Genomic DNA, 24,316 nt, shown 5'->3' on the forward strand with positions numbered 1-24,316 from the left:
GGTCATGATCTCAGAGTCCCAGGATTGAGTCCCACATCTGGCTTTCTGCTCTGCAGGGAGTCCCTCTGCTCCTCCCTTCTTCATGCTCATGCTCTCTCTCTCTCAAATAAATGAATATCTTAAAATCAATCAATCAATCAATCAATCAATCACTTTCCAACAACTTTAAGGAGTTGTATGTTTGTATACTTTTCTTTATAATTAAGAGCAGGCACAATTTATTTGTCAATCGGGCCAGTGTGTCATTCAGAAGGTGTTAAGTGAGGAATAGGAGAAGAGTCACAACATATTTGGAGTCGTTGCTCAGACATTTTAAGTTTAATTTATAATAGAAGTTCCTCTTTGGCAGCATTTAGCATTGGTATTTAGTACTTGCATTTGAAAATGGAGATTCAAGTCATCCTGAGGGCTTTCCCTCACAAGCCACATCTGACTGGCTTCCCAACAACACTACAGAAGTCAGAAGGAGAAGGTGTGGTCTGAACAGTGGCAGTACCCCAGGTCGAAAAAACCACAAATGGAAATACGGAGCACGAATAACAAATTATTTCTCCAATTTATACACACACTGTGGGATGCTTATACCATGTGCTCCTTTTGGAAAAAAGTCCTAAGACTGCATCATTTGTTCTATCTTTCCCTACGTGTGTACTGAATACCTTCCATGCATCTTCATTTCAAAGAAACAGAAGTTCAGGACATTTATGTCAAGGAGAGTCTGAGACAGTAACATAGGCCAGGGAGGGCAGAGACATGTCACACTGGAACAAGAATGGGACTATGGAAAGAACAGATTCAAGTGCGGCCCCCACTATTTACCAGCTACAGAAACTCAGTGAGGTTATCTACACTCTGTGAACATCGTTTTCCTCATCTTTTTTTTTTTCATATTTTATTTATCCATTAGAGATACAGAGAGAGGCAGAGACACAGACAGAGGGAGAAGCAGGCTCCCTGTGGGGAGTTGGATGTGGGACTTGATCCCAGGACCCCGGGATCATGACCTGAGCTGAAGGCAGCCGCTCAACCGCTGAGTTACCCAGGCGTCCCATCATCTCCCTTATCTTTAAAATGAAAAGGGTAAATAGCCTATCTAAAGGGTCTATTAATGCCTATTAATGCCAGCAGGTACTTAATGGTCAATTTATTGTTTTAAAGAGCAACTAATAAATTACGAGTTTCAGTCAAAATAAGACTAAAAGAACCATAATAAATAACACTCAAAAAAGGGAGAAGAAAGGTGTGAAAGAAAAGTAAGTATAATCAATTCACAGGAAAATGTGTCAGTATAACCAACAGCTTCAAGGATCAGGAGGCCGAGGTGGCCATTAAAAGCAAGAAAGATAAGAGCGCTACCAGGAAGAAAGAACATTAATGGCAATAATTTGTTTGGAATGTTTGGAAGCCTGAGAAGCTTGGGACATTTGGAACTTCAGGCAGAATTCTCAGCACAGAGGTCAAAGTTTAGGAAAAGAAGTCAAGACAGACAGAGTGCCTGGCCATCCCCAAGACCTGCAAGGACAGTCATAGGCCTAATCTACAGGTTTGGTTTTGGAAGGCGAGAGAGATAACATAATAAAAAGAATGATGTGCTTTTATATGTATATAAACAATCATGAAATTTGGAAAAGTAATACCTTGTTAAAAGAAGTGTTCATTTAAAGCTATTTAGTAATGTTTTTTTTTCCAGTTGTACCCTAATAGCTAGAGGATACTACTGAGATATTTTATGAAAAGAGACAATACCATGAAATAACTCGAACTTCTAAATGTGGCTCTTTTTTAAAATATCAATCAAAGTATATTAAAGACATATGCCTATTATATAAATGTCCAAAAGAGTTAACAAAATAAAAAGTAAATGTACTTTTAATGAATTAAAATATAGAGTAATTCATTAAAATGTACCTTTAATGAATTAAAATATAGAGTAAAATATAGAGTAATTAAAGATAATGCCTAAATGACAACAAAAATATCCACAACAAAGAAACAAATAATTTTCTTTAAAAACTATTTCTTTGGAAAATAAAAAAAATTGTTTAAATATAGTTAATATACTTTAAAAATTAAACTTTCACTCAAGATTGAGTCAAAAGAAATGTAGAAAACATATAGGATGAAAATACTGTCCCTCAACTTCCAGAAAGAACTACTAGAAAAAAGGAAAAAAACACCAAAAATAAAAAGAAAAAAGGTAGATAATTTAACAAACAAATTTATAATAAGATGTGATTGATAAACAGGAAAGATATTCCCTGATGAAAATATGTATTTTCCTATAGAAATTGGAAATTTGGCTTTGAAGATTAAAAAAAGTAAGCCAAAGTCATTGAAATCTTGGACCCTTAGCTTCTCAACTGATTATTTAAATCATTTAAGAAAATTTTCTCTTCAATTTGCTTTCCTCAAACCTGAAGTCCTTCACATATTTAAAAAGGAAAACAAAAATGTAGCCTGCAAAGATTAAAAATTATTTAAATGTGGCAAAATTTAAGCTAAGTGATACTTCTAAATTTCCCTCCTGTAGTGTAAACTTGAAATCAATATGTTTTTTAAAAAAATTTGACAACTGGATGATTTTTATAATTTTATTAGTATAGATGACTGGTTTCCAGTCTTTTAAAAAAGGAAACCATCTAACTGTCAATGATTTTTAAAGACTCTCCCATGTGATTCCCTCATTGTATACTACGTGCAATATTATGACTTCTACAATGCTTTAAAAAATAGACACATATTTCAAAAAGATTAGCATGCAAATTAGACATATGTACTTCTCTAGAGACAGCAGTTGATCTGCCTATCCATTTAAGGACTCCTAGTAACTCAGTAACTCCTCAGAGATGTAAGAGTCATTGGGTGGGAACTACTAATTGAGAAGTCAGTTTAGAAAGGATATAACCCATTCACTGTGTGTAGTGTTTCATAGCTTATGATAGGGTTCACACACCAATTCTGAAAAAGTAGACCGGGAAAGAGTAAGAATTCTCATTTTCCAAATGAGACGATCAAAGTCTACAAAGATAAGGAAATGGGTCAAAATTACATAGCTTAAGAACAGTGGAATTCCTAGTAGATAGCAGGTCTTACTACTAATTACTGAGTGTTTTTTATCCATTACAATTTATTCATTCAGTCATGGAAGGGCAGTGTAGCTATTTTCATTAAAATCAACTAACATATTTAACCAATAATCCAGAGAAAGAAACAAATATATTTTTATTTATACCTTTTTTGGACTATGTAAAAATTTGCCTGGCTACAATTCTACAGAATAATCATTTTTAGGGTATTAAAACAAAAAGAAATGCCAAAATGAGTTATCATATGCTAAATAGATAAGCCCACTCAGAAAAGTGTTATGGAATAGGAAGACAATAAACTTCCAAATACTGCAAAATTTGCAAGCTCCAATATTTTTAAACTTTCATTTTGTCACTTCTAAATGCACTAATCTATAAAACCCAAATGTCTGGTTAATTTCTTCAAAATCTTAAGATCAGGTACCTTCATTAAAATGCATTAACACAATTCATTAATTAGTTAAGAGGGAGGCAACTGAGAACACCATGTAAGATGATGTGCAAAAGAATGTGGGAAACAGTAACTGAAGGTTACTAAAAGAACTAAAACTGAAAAGTCAAGGAATTGGACACAGAACATAAGGTCTTAAAGCATATTATTTTGGATTTTGAAAGACCTTTATGATACTTTTTTCATGTGTGATATTAAAATGTTTCTTTTTTCTGCCCCATTCCAAAGAACCATAAAAAAGCAAATTAAAATAGGGATGAAATAAAATGCTTACAGGTTTGTATCTCAGTGCATCTCTGTAGGATCCAAACAAAGCAGCCTGCGCCCTAAGAAACGCCCTAGCTACTCCATCACCCGTAGCTGTAGACTGCTTCTTCAGTTTATTTTTCAGGGCCGAGACCTGCATGACAGAGAGGAACAGTTAAATTAACACCTCAGAAATTGGTACAGCGAGGTACGAACCCAATCAGCAGGCAAACCACAGTGTCTGCAGGTCAGCCAAAAACTCATCCTCCTCCCAGATAGCTTATCTTTTTAACTGCAGAGAGCACCTGCTGGTCTGTTAATTGAAACGAAAGCAGGAGCCCATAGTAACGTGCTAATGCAAATTGGTTTATGCTCTCTTTTTTTCCCAAGGCCTCTTGACATAAATAAGCTTTAATTATTTTACAGTAAACTGCTTGTGAGCCACTTTTCTGCAGATTTTTAGCAATTACAACATGTGTCTACTTGTTTTGAGATGAAGCCGGTTGGGTATCGTTCATTTCTGCCATGTAAGGTTATTTGTTACACAGGTCCTCCAGGATCACTTACCATTTAATTTTATTTTTGGAAGCCTCATTTGCATATGTAATTTTCTAGTCATTTGTTGAACAGTTTTCACCATTATTAGACAAAAAGAGGGGGGAGAAGTTAAAAGTGATTGAGAACCTATCATGAGTAGGTTATGCACATGTTATACACTGTCTCATTTAATTTTCACAGGCTTCTAAAAAAGACTTCATATTACCATTTATGAATGAAGAAACAGGGGCTCAAAGATGTGAATCAGTTGGTCCTCAGTATACAGGAAATACATGGTAAGACTGAGATTTCAACCCAGTTCTGTCCAGTTTTTTCCATCACAGTGTGCTGGGTTTGTGTTCAATGTCATTGCCTTATAAGCCAGTAATCAGATTAAAATGTTTTTAAATCAAAGAAAAATTTATTACCCAAGGGTTTGCATAATTTTTTCAAGCATCTAAATTTGTTAAATTTTTAAAACATTTTGATCCTTCAATTTCAGGTTCTATTATCTTAGAGAATGCGTATTATTTATGAATGGCCCTTACTCAGATGAGTATTTTATAGGTTAGTCAAACTCCTGATGTATACTTTTATTTTTTTTAAGGGGAAGCGATGTGATATGTTCCTATCATCTAATTCACCTGACCAATTCTTTACACATTATGGAAAACCACACTCCCTACACTTAAAAAATATTGGTGCTCATATACATTCCTTATTGATGCTTTACATGGGAACATGAAGTCACATAAAAACTTTGTTTTCTTAAAAAAACAAAACCGGGGGCAGCCCGGGTGGCTCAGCAGTTTAACACCGCCTTCAACCCAGGGCCTGATCCTGGAGTCCCGGGATCAAGTCCCACATCAGGCTCCCTGCATGGAGCCTGCTTCTCCCTCTGCCTGTGTCTCTGTCCTGCCCCCGCCCCCCGCCCCCCCGTCTCATGAATAAATAAATAAAATCTTAAAAAAAAAAGGTGGGAGAAATTGTGGTTGGATTGTTCCCTTAACGAAGCATATCCTTACCCTTATGAAACTACCAGATAACAAAATAATGTCGTTTCTCCTTTACATATATATGCAAAGAATGGTATTTTTTAAATTTCTTTATGCAAGCAGCCCTGGCTATTCCTGTAGATGATGATTGTAATTGAAGTGTCAACCTAATTAACAACTAAACTTTGAATAATGCTAATGAGAAATGAACACAGCATCAGAGGAAAGACCAGCTCTACAGGTGATAAACCTTCACAGTAGTGACATTTTCCAGTGTAAAGTCACAGTTACTGTGATCTGATCAAAGAAAGAGACCCCCATTGGGTCCAATTATAACCACAGTTTTGAAAAAATTATTGAGTTATGATGTTCATAATCTATGCAGAAAGGCCTTTGCAGTATAGGTCTTCTCCCCATAGCTGTGATCTTTTCAATTTATATCCAAGCTCCATAGATTCAGATAAAAGTTTGGAGCCTAATTCATTTAGCCCACAAAGTGCATAAATCAGGATTCATTTAAGAGGAAGTTTTTATTATTAAAATCTAAACTCAATAAATGCACATTTTTAGGTAACCCACCTATTCAAACAATAAATATAGCTAGATGATGAAAAACCATATCTTATGACTTAATGTCTTATTTCTAAAGTTTATAATCATGTCATTTTTTAAGCTTTAAATGTCTTTAAGGAAAACCAATGGGAATGAATATCAACACGTGTATTTAAAAACTGCTCCCCCCAAAAAAGGCTAATGATGGAAGTATATCTTATGTATTATAAAAAGTAAATGGCTGGGTTATTTTCAAATTTTACTTTTAAAAATAAAAAAACTATTTTAAATGTCATGCTTTACTTACATCTTTGCAAAAGAAAATTCCTCAAAGTGCATTCTTCTATAAAACATGAAATTGATAATTCAGTTCTCCACAAATCGAGTATTCTTAAGATAATCATAATACATGCCCACAGAGAATGGAGGTAAGTCAAACCATGCCTTAGCCTTCTTTACTCCAAATCCTTCAGTGCTGAATTCAATACCGCTTAAGCTATCTAGGATATTAATCATATTGCCACAAGCCCTACCTAACGAAACCGTAAATATGGGGCCTTCATCTTCAAAATTAGCCAGTCAGTGTAGTTTCTGAGCTCCCTCAGGAGCTCTGCAGAAAATAGGAAAAAAAAAAGAAAACATTTGTTCTAGAACTGTGTTGTCCAATACAGTAGCCACTTGGAATGTGACTAGTCCAAACAGGGATTTGTTTTAAGTGTAAAATACACACTGAAATTTGAAGACCTTAATAGCCCCCAAAAGGTAAAATATGTCATTAAAAATTTTTGTAGTGATTTCATTACAAAATTTTTTTTGAATATATGGTTAAATAAAATATATAAAAATTAATTTCACCTATTTTTTTTAGTTTTTAATGTGGTTACCAGAAAATTTAAAATTGCATATGTGGCTCACATTTCCATTGAACAGTACTATTCTACATGAGCATACTATCTAATTTCATATAGAGATGTGAGACTAAAACATTGCCTGGTAAGAAATATGGTCACTTTGTTTCTTTGCCTATTTCTACATTATTTCAAGCTTTACAAACTGCTGGAAGAGAGGTTTTCCTTGACCTCTTCTAGGCAGGTTTTGACTATCAGTAGGTAGATCTACAGTTGTTCCTGTTTTTCAGAGACCAAGAGAGCAGGTGAATTAAGTGGTTTCTAGATGCACAAATGAATGCTCAAAAATAGCTTGTAAAAATGAAATATAGTTTTTAAAATCAGTTTTAGACAGAAAGATATGACTCTAATATAAAGTGACTGGGTCAACCTTGCTGTTTCCCTGTCCTTTGGATCACTGGAGTAAATTATCACCAGTTGCCAATGCCCTTTGCAGTGCTAATTAGCTTTTAGCAGTTTCTATCTATAAAAACGGTGGTGTCTCTTTTGTACTTTTTCAATATTTGGTCTGGGAAATAGCATTTTCTCTTTTAACTTCCAAACTTCTTAATTTAGTTAGGAAATAAATGTACATGTTCTCCCGGAATCCCAAAGTTTATAGTCACATGTCATCCTGAACCCAGAAGAGCATTGGTAACTTTAGTCACATGGCTATTACCACACAATCCCATTATGTGATACCAAAAAAGTATCCACTATTTTCTTTTTTTATTCTTTTTTTTCTTTTTTTCTTCTTAAGAAAGTAAGCAAGCCTCAATCTCCAATGGCTAAGGATTACTTGAAAACTGACATCTGATTTTATTATGTCATTCTTTAGTCTGTAAATAAATTATCTTTTTAAGTCTTATTAGGTATTATACTAGATTCCCAAAAAAGTTAAACAGTGAAAAGAACTTCAGAAATAGACATAATTTCATCACTCTTATCAAATGTTTAAATTCCTTTCACACAGCGAGAATTCAGCCTTCTAAGCATCCATCCACTGGAGGAATTATAACCTGGGTTTAGCACAGCGGGAGTTCACTGCAACATGAATAATATTACCACCAATTCTCCACTTTTACCCTCTTAACACTAAAGTGACTATGAATAAAAGTAGGGAATTACATGAGTAAACATAACAAACAGGTATAAATTAAAAGAGTGCAAGGCACGTGCACACAGTGTGAGTAAGGAAGTAATTATGCCAACCGGGAGTTAGGAAGAGAAAACCTATTAAAGGAGCTAAGTTTTTCAGAGAAGTGACAGATTTTTCTCTTGACTTTTAGATGTGTCTTTTCACGAAATGTAAATTAACCCCTCTACCCAGAAATTTTAATTTTGCTTTCTGGATCACAAAATAAACATGAGGGTAAAGAACAGAAGGTAAAAATAAATGTCCAGAAATAGTATTTAGATAACCTACACAACTCTAAAACACCCCTCTGATGGTTTTAAATACCTCCTTTGATGTAACTACACTGTACTGGAGAAGCCACACACATTTAGAAAAGTCGCAGCTTCAAATAATTATCCGCTTTAGAAAAAAGTTACGAAGATAAAATATTTTATTCTCCCTTGAAACATATTATGGTCAGTACATGAATCAGATTTTAAATCCCCACATTTCTTTAATCCTTCTAATGTTTTTTTTTTTTTTTTTTTTTAGAAACAAAATTAACCTTACCTTCTTAATTTTCTAGCAAGCTTCTACTTTAGGATTAAAACAGTAACCATATCAAATGAAAAGCATAAGATATATTTGTGGAGGGTATCATTACATTGTCTCTTTGTATGCTTAAATTACCTATCAAAACCTAAATTATTTTTTTTAGAACTTCAATTAATACAGGGCCAGTTCTCACTATTTTCCTTTCAGAAGCCATTATGAAATTAAGACAACCAAACTGCTCTTATCCCACACCTCAAGCCCAATGTCAGGCCAGTGTCTCTAATATCAATGTCACTTCCATTCATTCAGTAACTCAAAGAGGAATCTTGCAGGTCCTCCTCAACACTTCACCCTTTCTCTCATCACCCACATGCAATACATCACCAAGCACTGTAAATTAGACCTCTGATGGAGATTCAAATCTGTCCACTTCTCTCTACATACCTGCCACTACCAAGTTCAAGCAACTAGCATCTCTACCTAGACTACTGCAAATGGTCTCAATGATCTTCCTGTTTCATTGCTTATTCCCAGTCATCTTCAGGACCCAGACCCAAAGAAGAGATTTTTCGAAGTTAAAGTAGATCACACCAATCTTCTGCTAAATATCTCCAGTGAATTTCCAATAAAGTCCAAATGTCCTTAACAAGAGCTACAGATCCTTTATGATAGCACCTCTTGCATATCTCTACAATCTCATTTTGGGTTTCTTTTTAAATTTTATTTATTTATGCATGAGAGACACACACAGAGAGAGAGAGAAAGAGAGAGAGAGAGAGAGAGAGAGAGAGAGAGAAGGAGAATCAGGTTCCCTGCGGAGAGCCCCCAGTGCGGGGCTCCATTATGCAAGGCATCAGATGCTCAAACATTGAGCTACCCAAGTGTCCCATACAAACTAATTTTGCATAACTCTTTTGTTCATCTTACTGCAGCTATACAAGATTTCCTTCCATTTCTTGGATTTGCCAACCTCTTCCCCACAGTAGAACCTTTGTACATGCTATTCCTCCTCCTACTGCTACTCTGCAATGCTTACTCATACTCATCATTCAGGCCAATTCTGGAAACAGATGTTGACACGCTGAGCTCAGCTGGACCACAAATGGCTGATCTGAGTTTTTCAACTGGTAAGAATGATATCAGTTTGGCTAAAATAATTTTCATTTTAGCTTACTTACTGCAGAGATGACTGCTAGTCCACCAACATCCACTCTCCCTTTCTTTGGTAAGAGAAATCCTAAGTTTTGACTGGCACTTGCTCAACCCAGTTACCTTGACCCAGCTATTTTTCAACATCCCTTCTGACACGGTGTGGCCATGTGGTTGCATTTAGATGAATGGAATGTGAGTTCCATGAGAGCAGTATATTATGTCTTCCTGTTCACTCAGCTCCTAGCATAATACAAGCAAATAGTAGGTGCTTGATAAATATTTGAATGACTGAATGAATGAATAAATATGTAAGTAGCAAACTGTCACACTTCTACATTAATTTCTCTAGTTCACTGGATCAGAATATCTGTGATGGGGCCCAGGAACATAATTCATTTAAAAGTTCACCAAGTCATTATATTATCAGCAAGATCCGGAAACCACTATTATGACAGTGCTCATAATATCATACATACAAAAGGTCTTTTGAATGTGGGAAAGCCATGAACTTAAAGGGCTAGAAACAAATTGGAAATTATTTTTAAAGCCAAAATTAAGGTCTTTACATTAAATATGTATGTATATATGTATGTATGTGCATATGTATGTATGTACTAGCATTAAGAACAGAGAGAAGCATGCTATTAAGATGATACGGGGAAAAAAGACATTCGGAGAAAGGCTAGGTAATTTAGTTGGAAATGAAAACCCATGAGAAAGCCAAGGAACTTCATGAGTACTTAAAATCACTAAGAGTAACAAACTATAAATCAACTTTAAAATGGCAAAGGTACAGAGACAAGGAGGAGGGAACTGCTAAAGTCTGGATCACTGCAGTGGGAGGGATAGATTCTCTTACTCAGTTAAAAAATATAGCTTGGAAGCCCAGAATTAATTAAGGTTTTGAGTTTTGCTTTTTGTTTTCTTTTGCTTTTGTATTTAAAATGCAGCTAAAAAATACACACCAAGAAAATACAAAAAATATCAAAACCTATAGTCTACTTACAAACAACAAAAAAATCTCTTATAACCAGTCACATCTCTGAAAATATTTAAAAGAAGAGTGAGTTTCCTCAAACACCCAAAGTAGTATGCAGAAGCACAGTGACTGCCATTACAACATGGTCTCCCTTTCCAGAGAGAGGAAATAAGTTACACGCACGGCCGAAAAAGTATATATTAAACATGCATCCAGGTTTCTTCTTTTCATTACTGTAAGAGTCAGATGAAAAAATCCTAATAAAATGTTCTAAGAAGTGACTACACAGGGACTTTAAAAAGCAACTTCTATTACAGAGATAAAAGAAATGCAATTATGTTTCCCTTCAACCATTATTTACTGAATGCCTACTATTTACAAAGCCCTGCACTAAGGCTTGTGGCAGGGGCTACGTGCATCTATGTGTCTGAATTCTAACAGCTGGAGATTGAGGAGAGAGCATAACTGCATTTCTCTAGGGGAAAACTGAAAGCAGAATTTGTCTCCTGAAGTCTACTCTATCAAACCAAAAAAAAAAAAAAAATACTTCTCATAATTACTCTAGAACTTGGATAAAATTAGGTTACCTTCCTAACCTGACCACTCCAGAAATTTGTTGAGGAATTTATTTACTGCTAAATATAATAAGGATTAGAGCAGAGCTATGGCAAACCTGGAACTAATATAATATTCTCTGGGGTCTTTTTTTTTTCTTTATAACACATATTATGACAATTTAACATATTAAGCCTTCATGTTAGGTTAGAGGAAATATCCAACAAACTAAACATATCTATTAACTATTCACATAGTTGCAAGAGTTAAATTTATTTACATATTTTTTAAAAAGCTGATTTTAAAAAAATTCTCTAAAATAGCCAATTATTTTCCAAATTTATTCCAAAATTAATTAACACACTTGAAAGTAGGTATCTTAAAATTTTACTTCAAGTCAGAAATTTGGGGCTTTTCTCTAGGTCTTTAGGCTTTTAATTTAATGATTTTTGGTGATTCAGAGCAATTTGTGTCTTTTCTTTAATTGCAAAATAAAACCATTAACCTTTCCTTCATGTGATTCTCCAAAGGGTCACTACAAGAAACAGTATTTTAGATAGCCCCATTTTATAATAAAGTATTTTCAATTTTTTAGTAATTAAATATGCTTTAAACTAAATGTAGCTATCCTATAACATATCAGGGTCTATAGGGAATTGTACAATAATGCTTACGTGTACTAAAAGTCCTACAAATTCTCATAATAGAAAATAAAAAATCATTTTCCAGTAGATTATATGTAAGATAAAAATAAGTTCTTAAAACAGTGTTAACAATCCTAATTTAAATAAAATACAACATACTGATATTTCTTCACCAAGATTAGAATAGAGAGTAAGCTTTTATATAAAAGTCCAAAACAATTACTCATTACATTGTATATCATGTTTATAGGAGAGGTACCATGGTCTAGTATTTGGGGCATAAGTATGAGAGGATCAAACTATATAAACTAAAGCTCTAGAAATATCATCAACAGTATACTTTCTATGTCTTCATCTTACCTAAAATAGGGATAAGTATGGCCTGAGAGAATAATATTTTTTACAATCTAATGAGTTAAAATTATTTAAAGACAGTTAAGCAATATAGGCCAAATTCATTTTTCTGGTAATGGATATTTTAATGCATGTAACGTTTTCAGATGTCAATTTTAACTTGCTTTCATCTATAAGAATTAGTTTAAAATTGTTTTAACTTAATTTTCTCATGAAGAGATTTCCTAAATCCCATTATAATTCTAATTAGCTTAATTTTCTAACAAGAGTTTCCCTATTTATTTTTGAAATAGTTAACAATTCTCCAAATTACTTTAAAATATTAATGATAAAAATTAAAATGAGCAGTAATACCTTAGAAACAGTACATTTTAAATTATTATGTAATTGAAACTAAATTTGTGTATATATTTGGAAAAGAGGAGGTCTCAGTAGTACATTTTCTTAGACTAAAATGAACTCACTTGAAATTTCAAATGGATTTAATTCAACTGTTTCAATTTCCCACATTTAAAAACATACCACAGTAACACTGATAAATTCAACTGATGTTGTTACATAGCCCTAAAATTTTTTATTTCAAAACACTCAACTTACATGTTTGAAGGTATCTATATTTGACATAGCCACTAAAAAATAAAATCACAATGCATTTAGACAGAAAACTACAAAAGTATATTTTAATGGATCTACTGCTTTTAACAGATATTCCATGTAATAATCAGTATCGTTAAAATCACTCTCAATAACATTTGTTTTTTTCTTTTAATGATCTAAATCTATAGTGAAATGATGAAATCGAAAAACAAGTGTTCTTGTCAGAAGACAGGAAGAGAGTTTTTTCCCTTCCCTTAAAGAAAACAAAGGATTCCTGAAAGCTTTGCCCTGATTTATTTTTCCAATTTTAAATACCTTAAGAGTAGCGGAACTGCTACTGGCATGGTAGTATTTCTAACAGTCAATAAATCTAAAATATTATGTGTGAATATTGGAATGAAGCCATTAAGAAGATTACAGCATGCAACACAGCAGAGGGTCCACAGGAAAAAAGAACTAGTAATTCAGGACAACTGTGACCACTGACCTTTGAACAGCCAAGACCACTGGTCAAGCTGACACAATAATAGAGTGCACATGCATAGAAAGTCATCTAGCCTCTAAGTATAATTTAAACGCTTTGGTGAATGATTTTAAAAGGCCCCCTTTTAAATATCAGTTAATTTATTAAATAATCAAACAATACCAGTAGTAATATTTTTCAGGATTCAAGTGATTTTGTTAATTCAAATCACAAAAAAAAATCAGTAAGATCATTTGTAATTTTAACACATCTCATTTAAAACATTTATAATTAGAGAAAGTATGATGTGATACTTTATCATATCTCCTACAGAACTATAAGAGATAGCTCTTGTAAAACTGATGAAAAAGCTGAATTTATTAGAGAGGGGTTAAACAATCACCTAAAATATTTTTAGAAAATGACCATAACTTTAAAACTACTCATATACTTTCAGCAAATGGTCCTAGTTCCACTCCACGGCTGTATCCACTTATTCATTTTTCAAATTTGTCTGTAAGTCTGCACTCTTTAATTTCAAGCATACGCATGGTTATATCTATAGAACCTTGCAGTGTGCCTTTTTTATGATTTTTATGATATTTTGGTTATAAACAGTTAACTGTTCCTTATAAATAAATAACAAGATGGTTCCTCCTGTCATTTTACATTTTTAGGCTCTTGTATTTTATGAGTACTATTTGACTTCCTTTTATTTTAAAGTAAATGTCTTAATATCAAACTAATTCTACTGGGAAAGTAGTACTTCTGAATTAAAAAAGAATCACCCATAAAAAAATTACTATTAAGGATTGTTTTTCTCAAGGAAATAAAATCAGCCATCATTAAAATTGACTATAAAAATTTTAATGACACAAAAAAGCTGATTTATTTCTCTTTTTTCATTTTCTTTCTTTCTTTCTTTTTTTTTTTTTAAATAAACAATCCTTTCTCCTTAGGGCATTAACAGTAGGAAATGCATTGTACATAAAGACAGTATTGTAGTTGGGACTTTATTTCATAATTATTTTCCTATCCAATGAAGAATTTTTTGATGAATTTCTAAGTTAATAACTCTAATCATTTCTAGCAGCTTCTGCAAAATTTTTATAATGAGGCAATCTACTTGTAATGAGCTAAAAGATAATATAATTCTTTACTGGTCTGGGTTTGGATTTGTTCATACATAGCATAAATTTTACTACAGTAAGATAAAGTAGTTCAATTTAATTTGTTTCAAGGTCAGCAAGTATTTTAGTTTATTTATGGGCATAGATAATCTGATTTTAACTTTAAAATCACATTTTTCCCATCACTAGCTATAAAAACAATCAAAGTCAGTATCATTGTATTTTTTGTCCAAAATTTTTAAATTCACTTTTTCAAACTCCCTGATAATGATTTCAAAGTACTTGCATAATGCAGAAAAATATATGACGAAGGATTTTTATTTTCAAATTTGACTATCCCTAAAAAAACTGGAGTTTTTTAGGAGAGTTATTTTTAACTTAGAACTATGTCATTAAGATATTTCTTAATAGCCATTAATATACATACAGAAACAGTGGAAGTCTGCATTTTTGCACCGTTCTAAGGAATACGAAGGCCCCAAAAATGCAGTTTTGGTGACTATCTAACATGAAATACAGAATATATCCTATTATAAGCTGCAGACACACACATGCACACACACACACACAAACCCTCTGCAAGATCAAAGACCAGAAGAGAACTGGCACTTAATTTATCAGCCTTTACAGACAAAAGACAGTTTTCGTCATTTCAAAAGGATCAGATGTCTTTTATGACAAACTGGGTTTGCAGTTTAATTTACAAATAGAATTCTAAGTAAGCAGTCTTTGCTCTGCCAAAGCAAATGACAAACAGTGTAGGTTTTCATTCTTGCGGCCCTCAGCAGGATAGAAAAGATTAAAATAAAACTGAAATAATTTAGAGAAAACAAATAAATGTTTCAAAAAGTTGAGGGAGATCAAAGCCAGAATTTTCTGACCCCAACTGTACAAGCATTTCTTATTATATTGACCAGTGCCATCAGATCATTAATTAAAAGGAAAAGCACTGGCAGGTGGCAGGGAAGCAAAAGCCGGTAATTGGCCCCCTTCTTCTCCTTGCCTTCAAAAACTCTCTCATTCTTTTGCAAGACATGCCACTAGGCAGACAGAAATGCCTACTTTGTAATATAATGATTAAGATGAGATGAAGAGACTTAGGTTTAAAGAAACTCTGCCTAATGAATGCATCTAGCTTTTTAATTATGATCCTACTTTTACAATAGGAATAGGATGTTCCATTCAACATCTCCTCAACTGCCAAAAGGTAGAAAATATTAAATATAGAATCTACACAGATTCCTCTCACACCCATGCACATACTCATCCCTTTTATTTCAGATAGAAAATTGGGAAAAATAAGTCTTGGTAATACAAGGGTCCAGGAGAAAACATATATATTGATATATATAGAGAGAGATATATGTTCACCACAAAATAACCTTCAGACTTACCACATCACTCGGTAGGTTGTTCAAGTCATTAAATGGTGATTCTAAAGTGTTTGTGTCAACATTTAACATAACCACATCCTCCAAAGATTTATTTTTCACTCTCTGTTTAAAAAACACAATTATAAATAAACATCTTAGTATATTTTCCTTCCAAAACTATGATGAGCTTAGAAATGTAGAGAAAATTATTTTAATGATAATTAGCCTTGGGAAAAGAAAAAAGGAAAATCCTATGCTATAAGAACATATAAACCACTTTGCCTCATGAAAGTTTGCCTACAACCGTTCAAGAAGATTGGGTAAAATATCCTTAAAATAAAATGTTTGCTCATCTAAACACATTGACTTAGTTTGGAGATACTGAATATAATTACCAAAGATATATTACAACAAAAACTCACAAAATAGGCACAGCTATACTAAACCACAAAAATTTATACCGTTATCAACTGAATTTCAATCCTATGATACAGGAACTTGTGGCTTGTTCTATACCTATTTTTAACATAAATCATATTGTAGGGATAACATAAGCCAATAATTAAGACTACTGTAGTGAACCAAGTTTTAAATTAATAAATATTTTCTCTGTATTTCCATATCAATTCAGTGTAAGCTGATGATGAGGACTGTAAGTTGAATAAGAAAAATGACAGAACAGTAATAAGGAATTGTTGGAATATTTATCACATGAATTTAATATAAAAGATCAAATTGCATAGCCTATTAGATTAATTGACTTGTCTTTTTTGTTTGACGACTTAGTCAAATGGTCAAATTTTCTCAATATGTGGACTAATGATAGTAAATTAGAATTTCATCAAATTTTTCATTCTTAAAAGAAGAAATTTTGGTTTCTTTTTCCTATTTAAACTGATATTTATACTTAAGCAAATCATCTAATTCCATTTGCCTTATTTAAATGATAGCAAATAGTATTACTCTTTGATGCAAATAAAGTGCTCATTAATGAAATATATCTATCAATTCAGAATTCCTTAATTGTATAGGCCAGCTAGCAATAAGTCAATTAATTTCAGTGTAGTATTTTTTTCAGTATGGTATTTTTAAAAATGACATTCCATAATAATGGCCATTTTTGAGAATTATTAAATATCTTAAATTTTAAATTGGCCAAACCAAATTTTTTAAGTTGCTCAAGATTCTAGTTTCCCTGATCCATTTAGAACTTCAAATATCTGCAAATTAGGTAGAATGTTAAATTTGCTAGGGAAATGATGGTCTAGAGTACGGTATTTGTATGTGTTAAGAAAGCCATAATGTCTATGTATAATATGAATTATCAAGGAACACATGATTTTAAAAATCCATCTTGTTAAAGACATTGTAATTATTCTAAAATAAGAGTCAGAGGATGGCTATTTCTTAGAAATTAACAGAGAATCACCTACGATTGTAACACTATTGACAAAACATTTATAAATAAACTAATTCCCTTTCCCTTAATGTGTGTGTATATATATATATGTAAAAAAGGCTTACATATATAAATATGCAGTTATCTATAAATTACATACAGCATAACAACAAAAATAACCTATTTTATAAGCAAAAGTATATTTATATCAGTGGCATTTGGGTGGGGAAGTTGTGTCATAATTTTGATTTCTACTTTCAATTCTAAGTTGTCCCTTAACAGAAACTATAAAGATAATCCAGAAACCCAATGCACTTGTTAAAGGCTGAAATGAGTTCTTCCAAATAGCCTGGAATAATGGTTATATGATGCCTAAATACTTTGTGATGATACAAATGCTAAACTCTGAATAAAGAAGATTAGTATTAACATAAATATATACTTTTTTCCAAGTTTTCCTTAGTTTAAAAAAGTCCGATAATAGCTGAATATTAAATTCTGTCCAAGAGATCATTCAATAACAATGGAAAAGGTATTAATTTCAATAAATCAATACAACGAAGACCTACTACAATGAGAATGATTCTACATAAGCAACAAGGGAAAAGTAGTATGTAATTAAAACTTTCTTTAAATTTGGATTAATGTCAGTATTTTAGCTATGTTTCCCTCCAAGACAGGCTTTAACTATTTTCTAAAGAAGAGTAAAAGGTCCTACACCATACAAAATGGTACCACTTTCTCTGTCTCATATTGTTATAGCTCATAAAATTCATAAGCTTGCTTGGATCAGGAAAGAGTAATAAAAAGGAGAATTTGCCTTTTTCTTCAAGTATAAGAAAATATTAGGACAGAAACTGAATGTCTTGTTAAGGACAACAGTAAGGTACTAAAGTTGGTAAGTTTTTCTCTCATCTCCTCTCTGTATAACCCTTCCATGCAATGTAACTACAAATGTGCATCATGTAAAGCAAGGAAGTGACACAGTGGCAGCAATCATATGTTCTTGTAAAACTACGACAACTTTTATTTAGAATTGTTTGTATATCTTAAAACATATAATGCAATCCTTATCATTTGTAGCCTCCACTAACTTATTTGTCATCATTTATAGGAATTCCTCCCTAAAGTCTCATTCAGGGGGAACAAAATTTCCTTATCCTTTTTCTGGGGAGCAAATTTACATTGAAAAAAAAAAAAGATTTTTAGACATATTTCACTCATGACTACATAAAAATAATTAAAAGAAAGATTTAAATGGATACTAATTTCACATCTTTGAATAATTATGTCTAGAAGTCTTTGTAAAGCTGGTATGTTGAAACTGTCTTGATCAAGAGAGAATAGGGAATATTTGATTCTTCCTAAAAAAAAAAAAATCTGTTGTAACTTCAGTCTAGCAAAGTTTAAAAAATTATTCAGCTCAGTCTCACATACAAAATATGTAAATAGATACATCCACATTTTAATTGTAATACCATTAATATAAAGTAAAAAGCACAAAAGATACAAATTTTAGTTAAAAAAAAAAACCTGCCTACTAATGACATAATAAGAATGGAATTGCAGGATGTGTATCATCTTGTAATAAATTAAGGAGAAAGTTCTAAATGGTACCCAACTGGTTTAAAGACATTCTTGAAGTTCCTAATATACCCTCTCCTTAACTATTAAACAAAATAAACTAAATAGAACTGACTACAAAGACAGTTCAATAAATCGAGAGTATAAAAGGTACAGACATTTCAGCTAATCTAATCATGGATCTAAACAGTCCCATTTAATCATGAGCCAATTTAAAATCAGAATGGACCATTTCTCTAAGACAATACCGTAAGAAGTAAAAAATTCTTAAATTTGCTCCTTAGAAAAAGTACTGATTTTCTTTATAGGTATCCAACATATATGTGTGATAAATGTAATCAGATATTTAAAACATGCACCCACTTCCATAATATTTTGGAAAAGCTGAATCAGTTGTTTTAAAATTTGATATAAAACCATTATGCAAAAATATAATATCAATAGGTACAATAAAAAACTTTAAATATTTTTCATCTGCACAAATAAAAAAATTTGTGTCCTATTAAATACATTAAGAAGAGATGTGCAGTAATATCAAAATTAAATCTGATGACTTCTTTGAAACATACCAACCTACTAAACTTAGATTTTATACAGTGAAAATACTGATGAATAAAATACCAGTTATATATTCCAAAATCAAATAATAGACTAAGTACCTATTCATTCATGTTTTGCTTTATGCAAATTGACCTTTCACTGCCAGTAAGAACAAGTTTCCTAAAAATTAGTAAACATAGAGATGCATAACCTTATCTAATAGACTTCAAAATTAAAAACAAAGTAAGTCTATTAAAGAAATTCATTAAAATGTATTCTTTGTTAATGACTTAACAAATGTTTCCCTAGTATTCTGCAAAAAGAGAATGACCAAAACCAGAACACATGTAGAATTCTCTAACTCAAGAAGGACTACTATAGGAGGAACATGACTTCTCCAGACATGATCCTCACAAGTTTTAAAATAATCAAGGGGATCTTCCTTGATGAGCAAAGTGAGTACTGATGTATAGTGTATACAGTGACAACTAATGAGAAAACCAAATCTAACTCATTTAGGAGTTACTGATTATGAATTGGTTATAGTTATCAATTAGGAATTGGCTTAAAGGTGAATATGCACAATCAGCAAAAGAAAAAAAAAAAAGAAAGAAAACTGAATAAAATTGAAATCAGCTAGTATAATGTAATGATGCCATGCAACTGATCCAAGTCTTTCGTTTGGATCGAAGTCTTTTGTTTATTTATTTATTTTTTTTAGAATCTAATCTTCTAACAAGTCTTCTCTGGAAATCTCTCTGATTCCATGCTCAACGTATTTAAAGTTCAAAGTTTTTCACTATAATGATGACAAGTCACAAAATCATTTTGAAATGAAGTAATAACAATGCAAAAAAATTAGTGAATTTTAAATCTCCAACAGGACTGAAAATTTAAAAAAATTTTAAAGCTATATTCTAATTTAAAACTTCATGATTAGTGTATTAAAATCATATCTTGAAAAAGCACACTGATAAACTGGATCATAAATGTAGCTTGAAAAATAAAAACATTTTCCCTTTATGACTCAGAACTACATAACCTCTGACCTTCAAAATAAGGCCTGAAAAAGAAATAGATATAAAAGATCCCACATGACATAAAGTAAGTGGATCATCAAAGAGTATGATTTTAACATTTAAAACTTACCTCACGACTTTGATCAAAATTAACATATTTTCCTCAATTTCATGCCATTGAAGATGGTCATTAAGTATATTAATTAAAATGAAATTATTCCAAATATTACCTTTTTGAAAATGATCATGTAAGTATACCCCAAATATGAAGCTAGTCACTGCTTTATACTATTCAATTGATACTCTTTTAAAACACAACTGTTTTAACTATTATTTTTATTAATTAATTTATCACTCATGTATCTCATGTCTCAATGATACTTACCTCTATGAGGCTGGAATGTATTCCAATCAGGTATGGCATTGGAGCGCTAAATTAAAGATATATAATGTATATATTTGTAAGTTCATTAAAGCTATAACAACAATATAAGTAATTCAGAAGATTTACAAAATTAAATTTTTAAAAAGATTTTAATATTGAATTAAATGTATAGTACTAATATAGCCCATTAGAGATATTTAAAATTATTCAATATATAAAAGTCAAATTTAATCTGAGAGGCCATTAATATATTTAAATTAAGGTTGTTTTGCATAAAAATCACAAAATAATTTATAATTAAAGAGTGGTAATGCCTAAAAAAATTTTTTATTTATGAAGAAGATTAGAGTTTAGGCCATAGTCTGAGTCAAATCTTCCATACACTTCCTATTAGATATAGCCTAATTATCAAATTTATTCATTTTTTATATACTTTTTTATTCAATTAGATTCTTATTTCAATGAATTTCTTAATATACCATCATTGTTTTGGTGCTACTATGGCACCAAAATATTTTGAGTCAGTCACCAAATATTTATTGAGACTTACTATCTACCAAGCACTATTTGTGAATAAGAAGTACAAAGATACCAAGCTCCTCCTCCACTGTTATCACTCACTTTCTATTCTATCTTTCTGCTCACGTACCTTAGGCTTTATTGAAATGTCATATATTCCTATTTATCCCAGCTTCACTTCTATTAATAAAATAATTTTAACAAATCAAAATATTCTAATATGTTTAAGAATAGCACTAAATTAATTCAGCAGATAATCTGTGGAGCACACCAGGTGCTAGAACCTGGGCTATGGGCTAGATACAATAATAAATGATATAAATATAAACAGAATATATTCCCTTGCAGATCTTATACTCCATCAGACGATACAGACATTAAGTAATTTTTGTAATATAAAATCGGGCTTACAAGTAATTTCAAAAACATTTCTCATGAAATACAAAAAGGGAATTTCCAACTTGACATTTTAAAATTAAAATATTATTTAACAAGAGAACATGAGAATGGGCAGATGTCTACAAAGGTGATAGAAATTATGCAAATAAACAGCTATTTAAAAATATAACATTTTTTGACATTTCTTGTATAGACATCTCTGTGTTCTATTTAATGCAAACATTTTGTTAATGAAAAGTCTTTTTCAAAGAATCTGCTTAATTTTTCAAGCATCATTTTCACGAACAGAGTTGAGCTGTCCAAACTCCAGCATATCCATTTTGCTACTGAGAACCAATCACAGATAAAGCTAACACAGGCACCTCGAAGATCCAGTTTTCAAGGTAACCTCAAACAGCTCCACCTTTATTTAAAGATGGCTTAATCACTAATATATATCCATAATTCACTAAAAATAAGGATGGTTAAAGTTTATACTTGACTCCACATTATTCTGTTCATTACTTATTGTACTAGATTCTATCTCCCTTTTGTTTAGCTTTGTTCCTTCCTATTTTTATTTATTTATTTTTAATACAACAGACCATCTGGAATTGATCTGATATTCTGGATCACTTGACTGAAAGTTAAGAACTATTTATAGGCCTTGATATTCTTAAGACCTAACAGATTTTCTGCCTTCAAAAGGAAACAGGAGAAATAAATGTGGACTGTTCCACTTCTGCTTAAATAAAGGAAGGCTGATTACTTCCCTTGTTCAAGTTCTCATCTCTGGAATCCTTTTGGGACTCCGCAGAAGACATAAAATATATGTCACTAACTATTCTGGGCTCTCACGACTGGGTTCAGAACATTTTCACAAAACAGGGTAGCAAATCCCAAGATCTTAAATATGTCAAGCTGTCCATGTCCAAACAGTACAAAATTACCCAAGTTACTGTGCAAACTTCCAATTCACACTAGGTTTATCCTACCCACAAAATTTACAACGTAGAAAGTCCATGGTATCTCCAATTTTGACACCCGTTTTAATATAATGGTTTATCAAAAAATATATAAGCCACCTAAAATTAACAATTATTATGTCTATTTTACAGATGTTGGATGAACATTAAGTAGATCAGACTTCAAAACTTCAGAGCCAAAAGTAGTAGCTAACCTATGGAAGTCCTATGAAATACAGCTAAGATAATACTTTTAAAACCTCATGAAAGTTAGTCATTTCTTGGAATACAAAACATAAATGGTTAGCAGTTGTTAAGCTAGAATAAAAATCCAATAAAGGGTTCCTATGTAGAAGTTAGTAAGAAAGTAACTCATAACTTTTTCTGTGAGATTACTGGGTATCTATGTGTTCTTATCTCACTAATTACTAACAAAATAAAAAATAGAGATTTTAGAACTACAAATGTTATTCTTCTAGAGCATAATTTCCTAAAATAATTATGATGTTTTGCATACAGATTTTATAGAACATTTTTATAGACAAATTTTATATTTTATAGACTTTACTGAATAGTTTTTTCTTTCTCATGAAAACTGAATGTGTACATCCTAATATTAAATCAGCGAAATCTCACAAAAGTAATTTTGCAACCTTAGCTGAAATCTCCTAATTAGAAGGGTGTTAATAAGTCAGGAAGAGATTCTGGCAACACAGATGTTTTATCATCCACATGCAAAATTGTCCTAGATCTTTCTGTCAATGAAGTTATTTTATAAAGATAGGATACAAAAGGCTCTGTTATGACTGCTGCTTCTTTTGCATAGCAATTAATCTTTATTCAAAAATAATTACCATGTAATAGCTTTTTTTTTTTTTCTTTTTAGGTTTTCTTACAGAGACCACCCATGGGCACACAGTAACAGCAGTGTATTAACTTAGGGAATCTCAACAGCATAATTTTCTATTTATATTTAAAAAAAAATTCTCTTAAAAGCTAAATCTGCTCCTTTCACAGAAAGAAGAGTCAGATAGGTAGCCTAAATAAAAAAGTGGTTCAACCACTCTTGAATAAATAATGGATGACTATAATTGTACTGGTCCTATAGTCATAGTACTTCCTAGACATTCAAGGACTCAGAAAGGCTAAGAGTGTGTGTATGGCAGTGTCATGAACTGACCATATTAAAGTTCTCTCTGTCTCCCTCTCCTTCCCTCCACCCCCTCCCGTAAGAACACTTAACATGAGATCTGCCCTCTTAAGATACAAGTTTAAGTGTGCAACACCATATTGTTAATGATAGGCACAATGTTGTGCGGCAGATGTCTAGAGCTTAACCATCTTGTATAACTGAAATCCTGTAACTGTTAAATAGAAATTCCCACCTTCCCTTTATACTAGTAGATTAAGAGAAAAATGTAGAGGGTGGCATTTCCTCCCAGTCTCCTTCCCAATCCTACTATGCGATGTGGGCTACTTCTTCCTAGGTGGCCTCATCCATGTGTCTTTCACATGCCTCTGGTATAAACCTTATAATACTGCAGTATTACTCTGTGTTTCTCTTGTGTGTGCATATATGTGTGTGCCCCACGCATGTATGTGTGGATTTCTTCCTCTCTGTGGATACTGCATGGGCAGAAACTAAATTCTACTCATTATCTCACATATACTCACTGCTTGGCCAATAGGTGTTCACTAAATATTTGACATACAAATGGATGCATGAAAGAATGAATGAGCCAACAAACTAGCAAGCCTTTCATTACTGGTTCCAGATGTTATATTCATGCATGGTCACAAGATGGCATTATGGCTCTCCACAGTCTATGTCACACCAGAGATACCCGGTGTGCA

The 24,316-nt window shown here is 32.1% G+C and overlaps 1 protein-coding gene and 1 long non-coding RNA gene across 12 annotated transcripts in view; one reads left to right on the forward strand and one right to left on the reverse strand.

Annotated features, from left to right (window-relative positions):
• Window positions 1-24,316, reverse strand: part of DENND1B (DENN domain containing 1B) — a 260,965-nt gene that overhangs the window by 81,303 nt on the left and 155,346 nt on the right. For 9 of the 10 annotated variants that reach the window (XM_077902342.1, XM_077902344.1, XM_077902343.1 and 6 more), the window contains 3 exons: window positions 20,601-20,646; window positions 15,695-15,796; window positions 3,812-3,937 (listed from right to left, as the gene is read on the reverse strand). In XM_077902342.1, the coding sequence (XP_077758468.1) occupies window positions 3,812-3,937; window positions 15,695-15,796; window positions 20,601-20,646 (274 nt within the window). The remainder of the gene's footprint in view (window positions 1-3,811; window positions 3,938-15,694; window positions 15,797-20,600; window positions 20,647-24,316) is intronic. The other variant, XM_077902346.1, reaches the window with a different exon arrangement.
• On the forward strand, window positions 1,433-23,561 carry LOC144316447 (uncharacterized). Of its 2 annotated transcripts, XR_013382398.1 has the most exons (6): window positions 1,433-1,543; window positions 4,522-4,616; window positions 9,359-9,553; window positions 21,789-21,901; window positions 22,616-22,731; window positions 23,349-23,561. It is a non-coding gene; the product is annotated as an uncharacterized LOC144316447 (long non-coding RNA). The 2 variants fall into 2 exon arrangements; XR_013382397.1 differs by lacking the exon at window positions 22,616-22,731 and having other exon boundaries at window positions 23,349-23,555.

The sequence above is a fragment of the Canis aureus genome, chromosome 6, assembly GCF_053574225.1.
Source record: "Canis aureus isolate CA01 chromosome 6, VMU_Caureus_v.1.0, whole genome shotgun sequence".
Taxonomy (NCBI): Eukaryota; Metazoa; Chordata; class Mammalia; order Carnivora; family Canidae; genus Canis; species Canis aureus.